This window comes from Opisthocomus hoazin, chromosome 5, assembly GCF_030867145.1.
Source record: "Opisthocomus hoazin isolate bOpiHoa1 chromosome 5, bOpiHoa1.hap1, whole genome shotgun sequence".
Lineage (NCBI taxonomy): Eukaryota > Metazoa > Chordata > Aves > Opisthocomiformes > Opisthocomidae > Opisthocomus > Opisthocomus hoazin.
Genome location: NC_134418.1, coordinates 73,103,672 through 73,124,555, shown reverse-complemented (window position 1 = coordinate 73,124,555; position 20,884 = coordinate 73,103,672). Strand labels below are relative to the sequence as shown.

At 43.8% G+C, this 20,884-nt stretch overlaps 1 protein-coding gene across 6 annotated transcripts in view; it reads right to left on the bottom strand.

The window, feature by feature from the left end:
• GALNTL6 (polypeptide N-acetylgalactosaminyltransferase like 6) overlaps positions 1 to 20,884 on the bottom strand; it is a 635,741-nt gene that overhangs the window by 495,716 nt on the left and 119,141 nt on the right. The window contains exon 1 of one of the 6 annotated variants that reach the window (XM_075421726.1): positions 17,378 to 17,639. The exons of the other annotated variants lie outside the window; for them this stretch is intronic. Within the exon in view, the coding sequence (XP_075277841.1) occupies positions 17,378 to 17,506 (129 nt within the window). The 5' untranslated portion in view covers positions 17,507 to 17,639. Of the gene's footprint in view, positions 1 to 17,377; positions 17,640 to 20,884 lie in introns of those variants that run through there. 6 annotated transcript variants of the gene reach the window in all.

Sequence of the window (20,884 nt, the reverse complement as noted above, 5' to 3'; positions counted from 1 at the left end):
CTCCTGACACAGCTTGAGGCCATTGCCTCTCATCCTATTGCTAGCTACCTGGGAGAAGAGACCAACACCCGCCTCACTACAACCTCCTTTCAGGTAGTTGTAGAGAGCAACAAAGTCTCCTCCCAGCCTCCTCTTCCCAGTTGCCTCAGACGCTCCTCATAAGACTTGCTCTGTAGACCATTCACCAGCCCTGTTGCTCTTCTCTGGACATGTTCCAACAACTCAATGTCCTTCTTGTAGTGAGGGGCCCAAAACTGGACACAGTACTCAAGGTGTGGCCTCACCAGTGCTGAGGACAGGGGTATGAACACTTCCCAGTGGGGGCTGGCTAAGGGGCAGGAACCTCTTTCCTACAAGTTCAATTCTTTTTTCCCCTGTGAGTGCGAACTCTTCCATGAGTTCAAACTTTTTTGGAAGTTCCGCAAAATCCACAAATTTCACATTCTACAATCACTGCGCAGGGACAATCAGTTGTGCAGCAGTGAGAAAAAAAACTATATCTTGTGTATTACTTGTTTTGCATATTCTATTATTATTATTTCCCTGGTTGCCTTATTAAACTGTCTTTATCTCAACCCATGAGTTTTACTCTTTCCTGTTCTCCTCCCCATCCCACTGTTGAGGGGAGAAGCGAGTGAGCGGCTGCGTGATCCTAGTTGCCTGCTGCCAGGTTAAACCACCGCAACATCCTATGTAAGAGTGCAGTGCAGGAGCAGGTTTTAGCAGCTAGGTACGCAATGATCCACAGAGACCTTACCACGGCCTTTCAATATATAAAGGGGGCTTATAAGAAAGATGGGAGAGAGACTTTTTACCAAGGCCTGTAGTGTCAGCGCAGGAGGCAAGTTTTAAACTTAAAAAGGGTAGATTTAGACTGGACATAAAGAAGAAATTTTTGTTATGATGAGGGTTGTGAGGCCCTGGCACAGGTTGCCCAAAGAAGCTGTGGCTGCCCCCTCCCTGTTAGCATTCAAGGCCAGGTTGGATGGGGCTTTGAGCAACTTGGTCTAGTGGAAGGTGTCCCTGCCCATGGTAGGGGGGGGATGGAACTCAATGATCTTTACAGTCCTTTCCAGCCCAACCCATTCTATGATTCTCAAACTAAATTCCAAGAGAGTTCTTTAAAAACACCGTTTCCATTTTAGATGTACTGCTTTGCATTAGCAACTTCACATTATGCTATTCACCTACTTAAAAAAAAAAAAATAGAGATGGGCTTTTATCTTCACCAGTTACTGTCAGCAAACTCTTAAGTGGTATTCTGGTAAGCACCTAGCAAATCCCTGACCAGCACAGTCTATGGAATTCTAATGAATGCTTCCTGTAAGTAACCTCTACTGGGGCAGGGAGGAAAGAAAAGACTTTTTCTTTGTTCTTAGCTGCGTAAGATACATATTCCTAGATTCTATTTATATTGAAGTCCAAAACACAGCCTTGATATCAAACATAGTTCAGTACCAGGAAAACAGGAACCATGTGGAAATAGCAAAACATCACATTCATATCTATACGTACTCAAGAGTTCAAGTTACAGAGGGCTGAATGTACAGCTCCGCAGATATTCCACAGAATAATTCAAATATTTTAAGGCCATAAACCTCTCTTTATAAGCAATGTGTCAATGTAGGCAAATATATCCCTTCAGTATTTAAAAAAAAAAAACAAACCCTGAAATGAAAACCACAACCCCTCAAGCTGTTCTGCATATATTGACAGAACACCACTATCTCAGACTTAAGAAGTTCCGTATGACACTGTACCATATTCAGCATGTCCCTGTTTTATCATGAGGGGGAAAATCTTAACACTATTTAGGAGAGAGAAAAACAGAAAATGTTGCATAAAAATCAAAAGCAAACTCAGTACACAGTAGACTCTGGGATCCTATTGCTAGCAGCTAACAGAGGATGAAGCTCACAGAATCACAGAATAGTAGGGCTTGGAAGGGACCTCTGTGGGTCATCTAGTCCAACCCTCCTGCCGAAGCAGGATCACCTACAGCAGGCTGCACAGGACCTTCTCCAGGCGGGTCTTGAATATCTCCAGAGAAGGAGAATCCACAACCTCCCTGGGCAGCCTGTTCCAGTGCTCCGTCACCCTCAGAGGGAAGCAGCTCTTCCTCATGTTCAGGTGGAACTTCCTATGCTTCAGTTTGTGCCCGTTGCCCCTTGTCCTGTCGCTGGGCACCACTGAAAAGAGTTTGGACCCATCCTCCTGACACCCACCCTTCAGATATTTATAGGCATCTATAAGGCCCCCTCTCAGCCTTCTCTTCTTCAGGCTGAACAAGCCCAGCTCCCTCAGCCTTTCCTCGTAGGAGAGATGCTCCAGTCCCCTCATGATCCTCGTAGCCCTCCGCTGGCCTCTCTCCCATAGCTCCTCATCTTTCTTGAGCTGGGGAGCCCAGAACTCAACACAGTACTCCAGATAGGGCAGAGTAGAGGGGAAGGAGATGACGGGAATCAGTGCCCCTGTAAGTATGAATTAAAGTTTATAATCTTGAAATTGTGTCTTTAGTCTCCCTTAAATACTAACTCATGCACCAAGACATGCACTTAGAATAGGGAAAGGCATATCATTACAGATACACTTAGTCTAAGATGTGTGTTTTCTCAGTGTGCCACACCTCAAAATCCTTGTGAAGCTGTAACATTGAACCTGTCTGGTACTTATTCCTTCCGGCTTACCAGAACGCTCCCCAGCATCCAGTAACTCACTCAAAATCTCCTTCTGTTCCACAACTTCATTTCCTATCAGCAGCTACCATGGATGACTTTAACTTATATATAAGTCATTCTTAAACCAATAATGTCATACAAAAAGGTCTATCTAGCCAACTATCTGTTTCTGACAGCAATCAACAGCAAATCCTAGAGAAAGATACAAATACACGGCAAACAATCAACTTCACTTCCCTGCAATACCCTTCCAGCCTCCAGCAAATGGTGGTTCAAGGACTTTGCAAGCCAGAGGTGCTGTCTTTAGCCCTAATGGATTTTTCTTCCATTAATGTATTCAATTGTTTCTTGAAGCTATGTAAGCTTTTAATATCCACAGTCCCTGGTTCAGAAAGCTCAACAGCTTAATAACCTATTGTACGACGACCTGTACCTGTCATTTGTTTTGAATCCAGTACAATATTTAATTTGATGCTATTAGTTCTATTGAAAGAGAGACTGAATAGAGCGACCCCTGCACATCTTTTCTGTTACTCTCTTCTCAGATACCTCTATCATATTCTCAGTCCTCTCATCAGTCACTCAACAGCGAAGCCTTTACTTCAATTCAGTCACCCTTCATAAGTGTCTTTTCTGCCCCATCTGTGATGATTATGATTGCACAAGAATTGCATACAGTATTTGAGAGTACACAATGAATTTACATAATCATAACAATATTATCCTCTTTGAAACGAAAGCTAACATTTTCATAAAACTAATATAAGCATCAAGAGCTCCTTCCTGAGTAGCAATTACTATGTCAAAAGTTATTGCTGTATATGTAAAACCAGGAATATTTACTTCCCCATATACATTATCTTATATCTATCCACATTTTACTTCAGAGGGCCAGATGAAGAAAGACAGAAGATAATGTGGAGAGGTCTTTAGCTATAGCAGTAAAATTCTGCTTGTATCCTACCCCAAATTTCCTAATTTTTATTTTCTCTCTCTTCCATTATATAAACTCTGCCCATTATAATGAATCTTCCAAACATTGGCTATTGATCCCACAGATCATTTGTTTACAGCCCGGTTTCCTAGGCATGGATCATCTTAGTTTTCAAGCACCTTGGAAGTACCTCAGACTAATAACAACCCCAAAATATAAAAGGGTTTTTATTTTCTTCCCGTGATACTTCTGAAGAAATTAGAATGAATCTTTCTGGTCTTGCTTTATATTTTGTTTCTCCTCTTCAGTGGCTTGATGTTCAAGATTCCTGTTGATCTCTTGAGCATCTCAGTCACTGCCAACACACCGTTCTCTTACACAAGGTAGGAGTCTTACTTTTAAACACTGGTTTTGTCCCTCTTAGATAGCTAATAGTCCTCTAAATTAGCAGAAAACATTGTTCTGGGGAGGTGCACATTCTGTTTGTTTTAAGCAAATTTCTACAAGTTCTGTGTAGGTGCACTTTCAGACCATGACTGGAGTCAGTTTTCACCTCCTCTCCTAGAAGACCAATTTAACAAAAAAAGTACAGCCACAGTCTGAAGTCACTGGTGAAAATTAACTAGTTACTCAAGCTTCCAAAGCACTGCCAAACCTGTGAATTCCAATGTCTTTGGAGGGTGGGCAATTCCAGTTTCATTGAGATGGAACTGCATTACTAAATTTTGTTATTGAGCTGATTTTTGGTTGCTTGCTTTTTAAATTTGCAGTGTAAGCTGCCCATAATGCTAGAATCTAGTGGAGAAACTAGTACAGCTTTGCACAGAAAAGCAGACTAGACTGAAACATAAAGACGTATTCAGAATTTGAAAAAACACATCTCCGCATTTTGAAAAATATGCAATAAGACCCCAATCCAGCTCAATTCTAAAGCAGAACACAGAAAGTAATACTTTCTACTTCTAAAAGAGAAATGTAAAGTTACCCGTGCAACAATAAAGGATGTTAATTTTACAAGAAAAGATCAAATGCACTGCTTTTACAAATAAAGCTTCGGGAAATGATCTGTATTACAGAATTCTCCAACCCTGCACCACAGATAACAGGGATTTCCCACTCACATACCAAAGCTGGGCATAAAACACACCTCCTTTTTACGATTTGCAGGCTGCTGTACCTCCCAGACCACCTGAAAGGTTACATCACTTTGCATTTGCGCACTGCTTGACACCACACACTGCCCAGCCATGGCCAACATGTTTCGGGGAGGCCACCCCAAGCTCTGCATCAGCCCATTACCAGGCATCAACGCTGGCTGTGGTCACAGTGCTGTGGGGGAACCAAGGCTCTTCTCTCCACATCACCACCCTTCCTCGGATATCCTCTGCAAAGCCTGACTCTGGGTACCCCAATCAAAACCGCCACAAAGCGTTGGGAAGCAAAGTAAGGCAGCCCCACTATGAATCACCTCTTGGTTTTGGCAGGAGCTCAAAAAGCATCACCAAGCTACAGTTCCCACACCAAAACCTCCTGAACTACTCGATCCTTCCAACCTCCAGGCTGCAAAGGAAGACGGAAACTATTTTGTGCCAGTATGGGTGTAGCAGCACAGATCTGTTAAAGTGGGGGGGATACAGAAGGGAAGAGTGCACTGACACCTGACAGACCATAAGCAGCACCTGCACCTCGCTAAGTTTTCCCTTTATATCAAAAAGACAAGCTTGCTTTGTCAGAGCACTAGTACAAAAAGGTGATGACATACACAATAGACAAAACCAAGCTTATAGAGTCTCTGCTTGAGAAGAAGTTTGCTATGTAAGAATATGAAGCTTGTTTTATTCACACATTTTCAATTCACTACAACATTAAAAGCCCACAGGTCATGTTTGTACAATGCGGTTAACATAAAACTAAGAGCTTACTGCAATCAACATAAAATATTCTTCACTGGTACTACTTCAATAATTGACCTAGCCTAGGGTCATTTTAAAACAGTTTAAATGCATCATTAATCCAAGGTATTCCAAAGCAGCTTTACTAATCTGCTATAATAAATCAGAAGAGAGAAGCTGCAGTTAGCATGCATTTAAAAAAATAATACGGTAACAATATACGCCAGAGATGCAGATTAGAGCAACATGACAGAGAAGGCATAGGAAACATGATAGCAACATGACTTAGAAGTTCCAGAAATGTATTTGATGAGATGTATTTTCCTTTTTATTCTTCCGGCTGTACATTTTCCTTTCTTTTATGTTTTCTTTCTGTCACTTCCATCCAAACACTGCGGCAGCTTCTCACTCTGTGTTATCATTAAAAGAGACTAGCTGCTCTCTCTAACAACTGGATCAGTAAATTGGAGGTTAATCTGCAATATGAAGAAGGTTACTAAATGGAAGATAAGGTCAGTCGTTTGATTATTTTAGATCACTCATGTTAGGAGAAAAGCAGGTTAGGAAAGTATATTGTAGAGATGGCAGCCTTGGGCAAGTATTTTCTGAACAAACTTGTGTATGGTTTCCTGAAGAAAGGTGTGTGAGAGGCCACTGTCTAAAGAGTAGAAACTACTAGCAGGGAAGATTGGAAAGAATCAAGGGCATAAACGAAATCAGCCAATATCTTTTTTGCCTACATATTTCAAGACTTAGAAGTAGAGAGAAAAAAAAAGTTCAGTAGATAAAGTTATCACTGTTCAAAAACTGAACATAAAGCCAGCCCACATACAATCTGTGCATAAAGAGGGAGGAGAGACAAAAACAAACCAAAAATCCACATTTATTAAAAAAGGAAAATGCCACAGACACTGTAGATTGTACTGAATTTATATTTATCAACATACGCTTTCCTGAGTATTTGCATGGTGTCTTTCATAAAATCATTCCATTCCTCTTAAGGTTGTTAGGGCATGTAACATTATGAAAATTAAACTCCCTCTCCCTGTAGGAAGCAAAGATGGCCTCCTCACCTCCTCCTGCCCACAAACCAACGTACACGTGTGTACATGTGTGTGTACATATATATATAAAAAAAGGAAAAACTCAAAGCCCACACTAATGACCATTTCTGAAGAATCCATTCCACTATCAATTTCTTTAAAATGCATTGAAAAGTCTCAATTCACTGAATTTTAAACTCAATTCAGTAAGATTTTACTCTCGTAAGTAACAGAACAAACGTTACCACAACACAAGAAAAAGGCAAGTTTTTCCAAGACCTCTGTCTCAAGGGGTTACAACATGCACAGGCAGTCTGAGCTTGATCTCCAGTGTTCATTTGTCATGCACATCCATTCCAGATGCAGAAGCAGGTTGCTGCTTAGCATGATGCCATCTCCATCTCCCTTCTTCCAGTATAAAACATATTTTTTCTTCATTGCTTCTGAAGGAGACATCTGTTGTGCATCTTCAGCATTTGAAGAAAAATGTCTCTCTCACTTGTTCATATTGAAGTTGCTTCAGTGAAAACATCTTTATCTTCAGTGACTGCGCTATTACTCTGTGTGGGGTCAGCACATGAACCACAGCACTTGGAATTTCTGAGTAGTAATTTGCCAAGATACCACCTCAGTTTTATAAAAAGTAGTAATTTGCAGAGATACCACCTCAGTATTATAAAAAGTAAGTCTCATGTTAATAACTCTTTGTCAAACACTTTCTCTCTATACTTTGTGTACGGATGGTTTAAACAACATCTCGGCATCTTTACTGCTCTTGGTGCATCCTCTCCTCATGAAGCAAGGAGACGGGAAAGATGCGGAAAGATCACATAAGGTAGTGGACTGTGTTTCCACTCAGATTAGTTTCCCACCCCTCTGCAGCTTTGCTGCTTTCCTTGAAGGCACTCCAGAAGTTCCCTGTCCTCCTCTGCAGCCCTTCCTGCACACATGGCATGTCTGTCTGTAGTGCTCAAGACGCCAGCTTTCAATTTTGTTTTTAAATTCTATTAGTATATATCAGCAGTTGGTGGAGGTGAATGCAATTCCACTTTCATGTTAGCAAAGCATAGGCTAATATCTATGTTCTGGCTGTACTTCCATTGGGCTTATATCTCTTAAATGGATTCCTTTAGGAAAAACGGAGAGATAAAACCACTCTTCTCTCAGACTGCTACATAGATCAAGCAGTAATATAGATCAAAACAAAATCGGACCATCATTAGGAGTGTCTCCATATATATGGAGAAATTCCCACCGCTTCACCACCACTGGGAATTATGTCAACGATGTCCTTATACTGAAAAAGATTTAATCTGCTGTGAAACACAGGTTAAATACACTGCAGGAATGTTTTGCTGTCAATGACATGCTTTTGCATGTCAGTTTTGAGCTTTCTGCTAATTTTTACAGCCATCTCAAGTATTTTTTATATTCATATATGCTGTGTCTCTAACGATTTTGTAACTTTAGTGGAGAATTTGTCACTTAATGTCATAAAAGTTCTGGATTTAAATTTTTATACTAGTGTTATAATTGCAAAATTTGATCAGCAATTTGACTGACACTTCAGTTTATGTTGAGCAATTCTGGAAAAACAACATCCGTTCAAGCCTGTCATTCATTTTCTATCCATATCAAATGCAATCTAAAATGTAGTCATTTATCAGAGCCTGAAAAATAGCAATATATTTCTTGTAGGGTGGCATTAATGTGTCTTTTTCATGCATTCTCCGTGCTAATGTGAAACTACCACTCTGTAGAAAAAGCAATCTAAACATTTCCAAGATTCAAGCAGTCCAATATAATAATTTATCCAGCAATCAAATGAGATATCAATAGCACTAAAGAACCCGAAACATGTTTTTCCTAAAAAAAGACAAACAAAGAGGAGAGAAAGAGGCAAGCGACAGAGGTGTGCTGCTATGTTGAAAATGAGAGCTTTCCCCATTGAAGGGCCACAGTAGGTATTTTGCCTCTCATATTAAAAAAAAAAATTACATAAGTGAACTCTTGCATTACACCATGTATTACATTCAGTGCAAGACAGATGATTCAGAGCTAGTGAACCACTGATGGATACTGCTTCAGCACAAGATTTGGTACAATTCACAGTCTCTTCTCCAGTTACCTAGCTCTGGCTAACTACTGCTGCATCTGTGCAGGCTTTGCCAGGGACTGGCAAAATTTTGCCAAGGGTATAATTAATCTGTGCAGAAGACAGATTTCAGTGGCCAATATCTGTCGGAGCTGACTCTTGTGGGTGGGAATATTTCAGACCTCCCAAGTACATGTGCACTTGTTTGACCTTACCTTCTCCAACACAACCACGTGAAGCTTCAGAAGGATAATGTTAAAAGCACAACTCGTAAGCCCAGGGACTAGATGACAAAACAGAAAGACTAACGACCTAAAATGGGCAATTATGTTATCTGACGTAAAATTGGGAGATTTTAATCACAGTGAGGCAAAGACGTATGGGATAAAATACTTCTCTCACTCTACAGAAGCTGTTAACTGTGCAGGAATACGTGTGCAGGGCCTGTATTTCCCTGACACCGGCTCTGAAGAGAGCCACAGGGAGCCCTTGCTCTTCCCTGTCTTCATCTATAAACAGAACTTGTCACAGTCTGGCTATAAAATGTTCTTGCTTGCCCTAAACACTTGTCTGCATTCTCCTACTACTTACTTTATAGGAAACTATTTTCAGAAAGCAGCTATAAGTAAACAGGCTAAAATTTTCTAAACAAATTCACCTGTTATTCTAAGTATGAAAAATTACACTTCTGTAAGCAAACGAACACCTTAAGTTAGTCTGATAAATCTACACTTACACACTTCAAGTAAGCAATCAGATTTCTAAAGCACCCTGTATTAGCATAGGTGTCCTGGCCAAATTCTAATTCAGGTAATTACTCTACCTAGTTAAATGTCTTAGCAGTATCGCATCCTGTCATAAACCACTGTATAGCACAGCAGTAAACTGTTAAATCGCCCTTGTATCTTAAGCACAGGATCGGTGGTTTATTACGTTTAAGTTGCGTGGGCCAGATTTTCTGGTCCACTATGTCAAATTTGCACTGTAAACTTGGTATTAAAAAAAAGGCTACTTAAAAGTGTAGGAAACTGCACCAGGCATGGTAACTCTTTGCTGGCACAAACCTGACCCACGTCTCAGGGCAGTGCCCACTCGTGGCACTGCCAGGTGTCACCAGTCTCCAGACTCCTTGCTGCTGCTGCAGCTCTCATGGGGCTCTGAAGACGACATGCAAACATTCTTCAAACTACTTCAGGGAAAAGTCTGGCAGATAGGCTTAAACTGTTGAGGAGGTGGTTTCAGATGATCCAAAGAAGCATCTGTCAAATGCTGTTATGTCCTATCACCAGAGATTTGGCTGAAAAATTCAGGCATTGGATGGTACACCAACAGCTGGAGGTGATGCGGGAAAGAGGATGCTGCAGTTATCTGCTAAATCCACATGTGGCTAGATGAAAGCCTCATGTTTCGGCTAGTAACTGCTTCCAAAAGCAAGGACAGAGGTCTTCAATAATCAGCATCTGCTCAGGAGAAGGAGGGAACAGGAAATTCCTTCAGTAAGATCTGCCAAGAGATCTTAAAATGGAAGCATATGATAACATCGTCCCTATGAAACACCACCTCGAACAGGAACATGGCAGCTCTGACCCTGCAGGATGCAAACATCCAGAAAATAGCGGGGTATTTTAGCCCAAGTATTCCCTACGTTAGCTGCACATACACCTCGTAATTTGTATTCCTACAATTATCTGAATATATTGCTATTAGTTTGGTGATTAAATAGCTGACTTGAGTCACCAGGTGTTTGCATAAACTTGGAGTCATGTCATCTTCTCTGTGAAGAAAGATGTGTGGAAATTATGCAAATGAAGGTGAAGAATTTGAGAGAAGCATGAAATCCTGTTAAATTCCTGCAACAGACTTTCTTCCTCTCCTTTACCTCTTGAGCAAACCTCCTCAAGTAGGTCTCTTCTATAGTGTTTTTTCCTAAAGAAGAGGGAAAGGATTTCTCTGTCAAAGACACGTTTTGAGCAAGATTACCCAGCCACGCCCGCCACCCAGTGAAAACTCCTCCAAAGGCAACAATCGTCAAAACCAGTTTGAAATCAATGAACCACAACAGAGCTTGACCTTAAAAACCAGTTTACACCAGAATTCCCTGCTTCGGCAGGGGAGTTGGACTAGATGACCCACAGAGGTCCCTTCCAACCCCGAACATTGTGTGATTCTGTGATTCTCAGAAAGGAGTTGGTACAGCAGGTTGACATCTCCTAATAAAGCCTTTTCACATTTTAAAGACACATTAAAAAACTGGGACTGCTATTTCCTTCAGTCAGCGTAATTCAGTCTCTTGACAGTGAGGAACATTTACGATACATGTAGGATTTTTAGCTTGGGATTCCTGAGCTGCATTGTATTTAACTTGTCAACCTCTGAGTTAATTTTTTTTCAGCCTTATTTAAAGTAACCAAACATGTCTGCTCCTGGCCCTGATCCATCAAAATAGTTAGTATACACTCAGTTTTGCTGAAGTCAATTGCTATAAATGTGTGCATCAGCATATTGCTCGACAAAGACCATAAGTTACCTGTCCGAGTATTCAAAAAAAAAAAAAAAAAGAAAAGAAAAGCTTCTTTGTTCTTTCTTCTATACGTGAACAGACACCTGCCTACGCGTATGGTTGCATCTCCATTGAACAGCATGCGCAGTGGCTCCCAACCAGGGTGCACCTACAGTACTGCTGCACTTCCCTGGCCCCAAACACAAGAGCAGCATTCCCTGCGCAGGGAGATGAGGAAGTTCAGGAAAGAAGTGAGCACCATGTCCCAGGGAGGGGACAAAACACACCTTGGGTACGCCCCCCTACTCGGCGAGCGATTTCACATTCCACTGCTTCGATAAGGCTGTGGAGTCCCCCGCATCGAGTGGTCTTTCTACAAGTGTAAACGCTGTCATGCACAGAGGTTTCTTGACCTTGTGTGTTGGTTTCAACTAATCTGAAATGACTGTGCTTCAAAAAAAAAAAAAGGTAACTACCCACAATAATACTAGCTGAAATGCATTACAAATGCAGACTTAAATGGAAATAAAACTAAATATAGAAACCAGTCCATTTTATCCTGTAACTTATACTCTGTTTAGTAACATTCCTGAAAATTGATAGGTATTAAATTAACCACAGGAGGGCTCCCTCTGGTATACTGAATACAACAGAAACATACTGTTAATTGCCAAAAATAATATTGTACCTTAAAAGTAACAAAGGTTTTAGATCTCAAACAATATTTTCCTCAGTAGGCTCCAATATATACAGGAGAATAAAATTATACATGAACAATTCAGATAAAGAAGTGAATTACAGAAGCGTAAACTGTATGACTGTTAAATACTTAAATGGCAAACGCACATTATTGATGCACAGCATTTTAAGACACTAAGCTCTGTTTTGCTGTGCCATGTATGGGGGGCCTTGGAGCTGACACACCAGCACAGCGATGAAGAGGGCTGAAGAATAAAAGAGGATTGAACACACCGGGTCCCAGCTGCTGCCCTGGGGAGACAAATGAGGACTTGCTCGGAACAGCACATGCATTGAAACTGAGCACAGAAAGTGAGGCTTCATCTTATCAGTGTTGTTTATGGTCAGCCATGCACTCTCCCAAAACAGTACAAATTAATGTCAGCAATAGTCAAGCAGCTACTTTTGTAGACTTGGGCCTGTTTGTCACTCTATATTTTATTTACTCCTTGGTTAAGCCGAAACAAAACTCTCCTGTCTCACAAGTTTTTGGTGAAAACAAAGGTAACCAAGACAGTGGAACTAAATACGTAAGTAACTGACAGTGTCCCGACAGAGCAATTCTAGGAAATAGGTGTCTATTTGTGTCCTAACCGAATCATATTTAGTACAACATTTTGTAGCTGTTGAAACCAACAGGAAAAGCAAGCGAAGCACAGCTAAGTGGGGGGGGGTGGGGGGAGAAGAAAGTTTCATTTAGAAGATCCAGCTTTTGTGCAGCTCCATAAACAGAATTCACCAACCCAAGCTCTACACTTCACGGGCATCAACAGTGAGTAAACAGAGTTACCTGTCCTGGAACAATTATGTTTATCAGAACCCATGTACTAAGCAGTAGGAAATGTTGAACTTTGGGGTAAATTTAAATTTTTACCTCTTTCACAGACTTTGGAAACCAGTGGCCCTTTGCAAGGCAGATATCAGTCTGCAACCGCTTCCTGGACGCAGGAGCCAAAGTTAGTACTTTCGCAAGGCATCAGGCTTGGACAGTGGATTTTGTGCCTGTTTGCCAACTACAGTACAGGCTCAGGATTTGTAAGAACTAAGTTCTCCTTATCGTGAGGAGTTCATTTCAAACCATACCTCACACATCCCAAGAGAAAGACCTAATTATGGGGCTAACCAGACAGAAATACAGAATGCACGGGACAAGGGGAAGAGGGTGTGACTCTATCCCACTGAACAAAGCTTTCCTCCGAGAGCATGGCTGTATTTGGTCTTTGCGCTGGACACTGTGCATGCAGCAAAATAAAAAGGGCCAACACCATTGAGAGTTCCTCTAGCAGAAGTGCCTAAATCAGGAGGTTAAAGCAGCATGCCCCACTGCACCAAAGCATCAGTGAAACGAAGCCAGAAATCTACCTTCTTTCCTTACTTTAGACATCATAAAGCATTTCAGTAATACACCACTAAATAAGTATTACAGAGCATCTGTGACTAAGCGATGCTGCTGTTCAGCCCAATTTTAAATGAGGAGATCTGACACCAGGAGCAGGCAGATGACAACTGAATGAAAAAAGCACCAAATGTAGTCGAAATGCGTTAGGGGTTACTTCACTAGACTGCCCTCCTGCCAGACAACCATGCTGGCATCCTTTAAAAATAGAAAGAAACATACCTCAAAGCACTTTTCACCAAATACCTGTATTACGGACACTGGAAAGCTGCTGCAAGAAATGTGGTTCTTTTACATGAAGTTATTTTTCATGTATTGAAAGTATATAAACAGGCAAGGATAAAGCCTTACAGCAGCCAAATAAAGTAGCACTAGCTTTAGATAGTATTAGATAACTGGGTTTGCACTAGGATTACATCCTACTGGTTATACCACATTGTTGCTTTTCCTCCAAGGAAAACAAAACTGAAATTAAAAGTTTTATCAGCTTAGCTTAGTATCCAAACACCCTGGCCATGGGATTTTATCAAAAGAAGAAATCAGACAGGATACTTATATTACATATGTGATATTTCAGTGACAAAAAAAAACCCAAACCCAAAATTAAACTAACTGTAAAAACTGTGAACAAAACTCAAGGACTCCATAATGTGTCATGGAATTTATAAGACTTTTTTTAAAAAGGCAGTAAAAATACCCTATTCCATTTCCCTTATTCCCATAGTACAGCAAGGAAGACTGACTTAGAATTAAACCAGAATTTTATTTTTTTTTTCTCGTGTACTGTTTTATTGTCAGACTATATTTTGTGGAGTGCTTGTTGCTCCATGTAACTCAGAACCCTAACATCTGTACGTTCACCCTTGAAGTTCCACTTTAAATACAGCGATAAACAAAAAGTAACAACTATCACAACATAAAGACCAAGCCTATCAAGTTCACAAGCAAAAACCTTTAGGAAAACATGATAGGTTAAATAAAAGTAAGTTTATATGAAACACTTAGAGGTTAATAATGCTTATAGAATTAATATGCAGTGATCAAAATCATTAATGCTGTCTGAAATCAGGGTTGTCAATAGCAATTTCTCAACTTTTAATCTTTCCTAAAGAAGAGCTTCTGTGCTCAGGAACAGAATTTGCACAATGACAAAAAAATACCCTTATGTAACTTATTGCAGCACTATTTTAAAGAATAAAAAAGTCAACTTGCTTTGTCATATTAGAATTTCTAGATAGCACTAAACAGCACAAGTGCCCTCTTCTAGGCACTGGGAATGACAGAGTCCCCAGGGGACACTGTTCTACACATTGATAGAAACAGACTACTTTTGCATTGTGGACTGCTTTTGAACAGCTTTTCTGCTTACTGCTGTCAGGACGTCCGTGCCTCCTCCATCAGCCTGCTATCCCTCCTTCGCTCCGGTTCTGTGGCAAGCAGCTGAGGCGGTGGGAGAGGCTGACAGAGCCCTCATTCTCAGAGAAGTTTGGGCATGTCTGCTTTAGCAATGAATTGGAAAGTTTAATTTATAGCCAGTCAGAAAAATCAGAATTTCACCACGCCATCTCCTCAAAAACACCTGATGATCAGTAACATTAATTTAATTGTCCTTAAAACAAGATGGCACATTTCTAAACATTAGTGCTGACATCAGAATATCACTAGACACACGTTTCACCCATGAGGGCAAAAACAGTTCAGCCTGGGGCTAACAAAAGTCTTTGACAACTCTGCCCCTCTTCCGTGGTCAGGACATACCATAGCAGTCTGACTGGACATCATTATGATGTGCTGACTCCACACACATATCTATGTCGCCCAGCACAACTTTAGAATATAGAAGTAAAGTCTGCTGCAGCTTCAGTAGGACTGACCTTTAAACTTGTGTTAAGTCACACTAACTATCGAGTAATTGAACACCTCAAGGGCAAAGAACGGCTGTGTTGAGTGTTGACATTCTCGCATCTCCTGCTAAGTTAATAGGGGGGGAAAAAAGAAGTTATATTTCTACTATGATACTGTTTCAAATGGAGTCTTTTCTAATATGACCTCATTCCTAGTTAGTTTCAAAGAAATACACGGACTACCTTCTTACAATTTCCCTTACATTTAAAAGACTTGAACTCAAAGGTTGCATTTCAACCCTTGTTCCTTGTATGCATTTTGCGTTATAATGTGCACTTCAAAAGACACAAGTACCATAACTGCATTACTCGCCTCTGCTTCAGGCTGCTACCCTCACTGGGTAATGACATTGCCAACATGGCTTCAATGCTGACAGTGATAACAGAAATACATTAGAGTCAGCTGTAAAGTTCAAAGTTTCATTGCTCACTTTTATTGTTTTCCCATTAAACAGTCTCATTACTGCTCAGTTAGTATTCAGCTGGGGAGAAAAGGGGGAAAAAAAAAAAGAGAGAGAAAAAGGGAAGCTAGTAAGAAGTTCCTTTCAGAAAACTTAGGATTTAAAATTTGCTGGGGTCTCATTAGCAAGTCTCGCTAGCCCTTCATGTAAGTCAGCTGTGGATCTCAATGGTTTTCTTCCACCATTTTATCCAGACCTTTTTTTAAAAAATAATTATTTCCCTTTGAGTGCCATCCAGTCAAGCTCCACTTAGAGTGCAGTCTTGAACATCAAAAATTCCATCTTATGTAATGCCATTTGCCTTTTTGAAGAGCCATGCAACGAACATGAAAATCATTATTTCCATTGTGATTTAGGAGAGCTAAGGTATTCAAAATAAATTTGAAACTGCAAAGACTACAGTATGCACCTTGTAAACTAATGACAGATACTTATGATTGTGTGTAATTTTCTTTCAGCAGAAATTACTTCCAGCTAAAATCTAGTACCTGACACCTACTGCATTTTAAAACGCTTGGAAAGACAAAGTAAGCTTCAAATTCAGAAGCTATCCCTAACTTTCTCCTGTAGTAACAAAGTATCTTTCATTCAGCATATTTCATTAACCAAAGTTATAATACTTTGCAGGACTAACTTCTGTAATGAATAGCTATATTAACAAAGAATCATGTATGTTATTGTTTAATTGAAGCCGTTGACTTAAATACATTTAGTATGTGGAAAGTGGGTCGTATAGATGGGTGATGACCCTTGAAATTAAGATTAAGACTACTAATACACTAAAATGATACGTGATACTGTCTTATACACTCTAGCACAAAGGCTATGCAAGTGGTAAACAAGCTAAAAGATCAAACAATCCCCTAATTTCTCACTAATGATCTATGAAATATTTATATTATATTTAAATTACACTGACAATTACAATGTAGGAGCATATCAGTGTCGAACAGAACAAATATAAACCTTGGTAAATTACAGGCAGGATTTTAAAGCACTGCATTACAACAACTCCCTAAAACTAAACTTCCCTTAATGCAGGTCATACTGTGATTTATGAGCCGTACATAAACCCAGCGAGTTGAAGAATAACTTATGAAAAACACAGCTTATGTCAACTGCTGTTATTAATAACGGTGACTGAGGAGCCTGTAAACTGGAAATATGTGGAAGTTGCTTGTGACATCAGCCTGGCGAGCGGTTACACATAGCGTGGCTCTACCAGGGCAGGTTAGCAGCGCGCAGAATAGCAAAAGACCGCCAGTCGCTCCCGTCCGGCTCTCAGCAGCGGGGAGGAGGACACCAAAAACCCGGCCGGTTGGTCACCCCGCCGGACCCCGGGCAGTTCCAGCGGACCTACAGCCCCGCGGCAGTTCAGGCAGCATCGCGGACAGGCGGACCAACAAAAGTTGCGGTAAAAACTCCGCTCCTCGCAACAACACCCGGCGCCCAGCATCACCCCCGGGGAACCAGCCAGGCGTGCGAGCCCCCGCGCCCCCCCGTTCCTCAGCCGGCTCCTCTGCCCGCGCACCCTCGCCCTTCCCGAGGGAGCCCGGCCCCGCACCCCCATGTGCTCGCCCGCAACTTTCTCCCCCCGGCGCGGGGGTCGGACCAGCCCCTGCGCGGCCGCTCCCCGCTCCGCTCCGCAACCCCCCAGAGCCCCCCGGGAGGCGGCAGCGGGGCACGGCGGGGGAGGGTGAGGGGGGGGCAGCGCTCCCGGGCGGCTTCGCACCTACCTGCGGCTCGGCGGGCTTCACCAGGTGCTTCTCCTTGTAGAGAGACCAGAGGCCGATGTCGGGCAGGAAGATCAGAGCCGCGGTGAAGAGCAGCGTCATTTGCAGGAACCTCTTCTGTTTCCTCTTCATGGCCAAAGCCGGGCTTGCTCTGGCGGCGGCGGCCACCCCAGCACCGCGGGGCCGGCTCCTTCCCTCCGCGCTGTCCCTCGGCGGGGCCCGCCGCCGCGGAGAAACTTCGCCCGCCCGCCTCACGGCCGCCCGCCCCGCGCCCGGGCGGGGCCGCCCCCCGCAGCAGCGGCGGCGGGGCCGGAGCTGGCGGCCGCTCCCCCCGCCCCGGCGGTGCCGCTCCCGGGGGAGCGCATGGATCCACCTGCGCGCGGGGCGGCCCGACACGCAGCGGGGGGGGCGGGGAAACAAAATAATAATTAAAAAAAAAAAAAAAAAGAGGACCCCTCCGCCCCCCCCAAACCCGAGCCTGAGGAACAGCGCTGGCCCGAGACCCCCAGCTCCGCGGTGCCGCAGCAGCGCTAGCCCTGCGCGGAGCCCCCGCGCCTCTCCGCGCCCGCCCGCCTCACGTCCCGCTGCCCGCCCGGGCCCGGGGCGCGGGGGCGCGGCATCATGAGCTCATCACGCCCGATTTGCAAAGAAAGAGTTTAAATGAAAAAAAAAACAAAAACCCCAACCCCCCAGCAGAGGAGCGCAGAGGCCGGCGCCGCGGCGCAGCGCGTCCCCCCGCGCCGGGGAGGCGGGCGGGGACCGGGCGACCCCCGCGCCCCCCGGGTCGGGGTGGGACGGCGCCGCACCCCCTCCTCCCGGCCGCCCCAGGCCCGCCATCAACCGGCCCCGCGCCCTTCCGCGCCCAGCAGCGAGAGGAGCCCGGGACCGCGGGCCGGAGCCGGGCGGTGCCGCTGCCGCCGCCGCCGCGCACCGGGGACGGGGCTTGCGATTCCCGTTCCGGTCCGTCCTCCTCGGCGCTACGTGAAACGCGAGGGGGAACCGCGCGGAGAGCGGGCGGCTCCGTGCCCGGGCCCCGGCCCGCTGCGCCAGGCAGTGCCGGGGCGCTCCCCTGCCCCGGGCTCCCCCCGCCCGGCCGAGCCAGCCCCTGCCTTCCCGCACACCCCCCGCCTCGGGAGCTGCACCGAGGGACGGGCACGGCCGGAGCGATGTCGCGCCGGCTGTCGGCTCTGCCCTGCTTCTTGCATCAGACGCCGTGGGGCTTCTGGTCCGGGCTCAGCGGCTCGGTTTGACCGGCGTGGTGCAACTGCCCGCTCTTCTCCAGCCGCCTCCTCTCAGCCGGGCAGGAGGACACCCAGGCTAAGCTCGCTAGCACCGAGTGCCCCTTCAGCTTTGTCGCATCGAACAGTGGGAAGATGTGCACCAAGCGTTAACGTGTCTAGAACGAGTACTGAATAATGAAGGTACATCTAACTTCCTTTTTTCCTGCCTTTTTTTTCTGATAAAAACCTCTAGAACTTCAACTACAGTCCATATTTCTATCAGTGGCTAAAATATTTCGGAATGTCTAGGTCTAAATCCTGCAGTGAGAGTCCTCTTTTGGTAACCAAAGTGCATCTCACACATGGTGAGAAGGAGCCCTGTCCCTTTCGCACAGGTGAGAACGACCTCGTCCAGCCACAGAACTGTCTTGTGCAGAAAGCATTTCCTACACATGCATAAAACAGCGAAAGAGGCAGTTAAAGGTTATTTTTAGGAGAGTAGCTGGAGATAAAGGAAAGCTTGTAGGAGGAATAGAAGAACTCTGAGCACTGAAGGTGGGGTGGGAGGAATCAGCATAATGCTCATCACATAAAAGTAGGACTGGAAGGGACTGTGTGAGGTCAGCTCCTCCATGGCTCTGCCCCAAGGCACGATCAGCTACATCTATGTCATTCTTGACAAGTGTTTGTCTAACCTGCTCCGCAGTCCTCCAGCGACAGCACCAGTACAGCCTCCTCAGGCAATCTGTTCTGGCTTGCAGTTACAAACTTTTCCTTCATGTTTAACCTGAATCTTCCTTGCTGTGATTTTGGAGTATTACATTAGCCACCAAAAAGACAGCGAGCAGAGTATTCCCCTCAGTCTTTGCAGAGTTAAAGCCCGCTTCCAGGTACGGTTCCACAGGACGTCTCAACAGCTGATGTCTCTTACTGATTTCATCAGGACTGTCTTCAACGGATTTGTATCCTGCTTGAAGCACAATGTCCAAAGCGGACGTAATATGCTACTCCGGACCTTGTAAGTGTTTGTGAGGAAAGGAGGATGGTTATGCACCTGTCACAGCGTATACTCTTTTTCCATGCTTCCACATGGAACGGAAGGTTTAGTTGAAACCATAGTAGCCTGTTAACGGGTGACCGTGTTGTGATACAATGTAAGCTCTGATTGGCTTTTTTTCCCTCAAATTAACTACCACCTAATTCATTGTTCCTGTTTCTATCTCTACAGCTGAATGCTTCTCCCATTAGCACTGTCTGTGTTGAATATCATCCTTTTTTTCCAGAATATTTATATAGTTTGTCAAAATCATAGAATCACAGAATGGTAGGGGTTGGAAGGGACCTCTGTGGGTCATCTAGTCCAGCCCCCCTGCCGAAGCAGAGTCACCTACAGCAGGTTGCACAGGACTGCGTCCACCGTGTCTTGAATATCTCCAGAGAAGGAGACTCCACAACCTCCCTGGGCAGCCTGTTCCAGTGCTCCGTCACCCTCGGAGTGAAAAAGTTCTTCCTCATGTTCAGACAGAACTTCCTCTGCTTCAGTTTGTGCCCGTTTCCCCTTGTCCTGTCGCTGGGCACCACTGAAAAGAGTCTGGCCCCATCCTCCTGACACCCACCCTTAAGATATTGATAAGCACTTATAAGGTCCTCTCTCAGCCTTCTCTTTGGATTTAAGCCTATCTTCCACTGTCATATGCAAATGTGAGAAACAATTTATATTCTGTAATCCAAACTGGTAGCAGGGACTTTAGCGTGTGGAGATGCAGGACAGATCCTAGCAGAGCTCTGCAAAATGTACTGTCCCACGCTTGGGAGTGAGCCGTTGATACTTTACTCTTTCGGTAATTTCCAGACAATTTTGCACTCACGCTGACAGTTGCAAGACCTATGTAAACTAATCTTACTTAGAAGAGTGTCACGTGCATGGCTTTGCTCTGTTGTCTTAGTGGCAAAGGATATACTTCATAATTTTCTTTTCACCCCTGCCAGGCTAGAAGAATGTCATGGAAGATCACCAAAAAGGCTGTGCAAGCAGTTACACTTGCTGATTGTGGCAGCTAACCAAGAAGGTATTCAGTTCAACCAAATTTTTTTTTTTTAAAATAGGCTTGTATTCAAGAGCTGAATCCACCAAGAGATTAGAAGTGTTCACAAAACCAAAAGGCATTGATCTTCTTGTCAGAAATTCCACTTACTTTTTAGCTCATCATCCAGGATTAGAAAACTTACCCAGCATATAGAAGGTTTTGATTCAGGTGCCTTTTTGTCTGAAGGGATTCAGCCCTGGCGT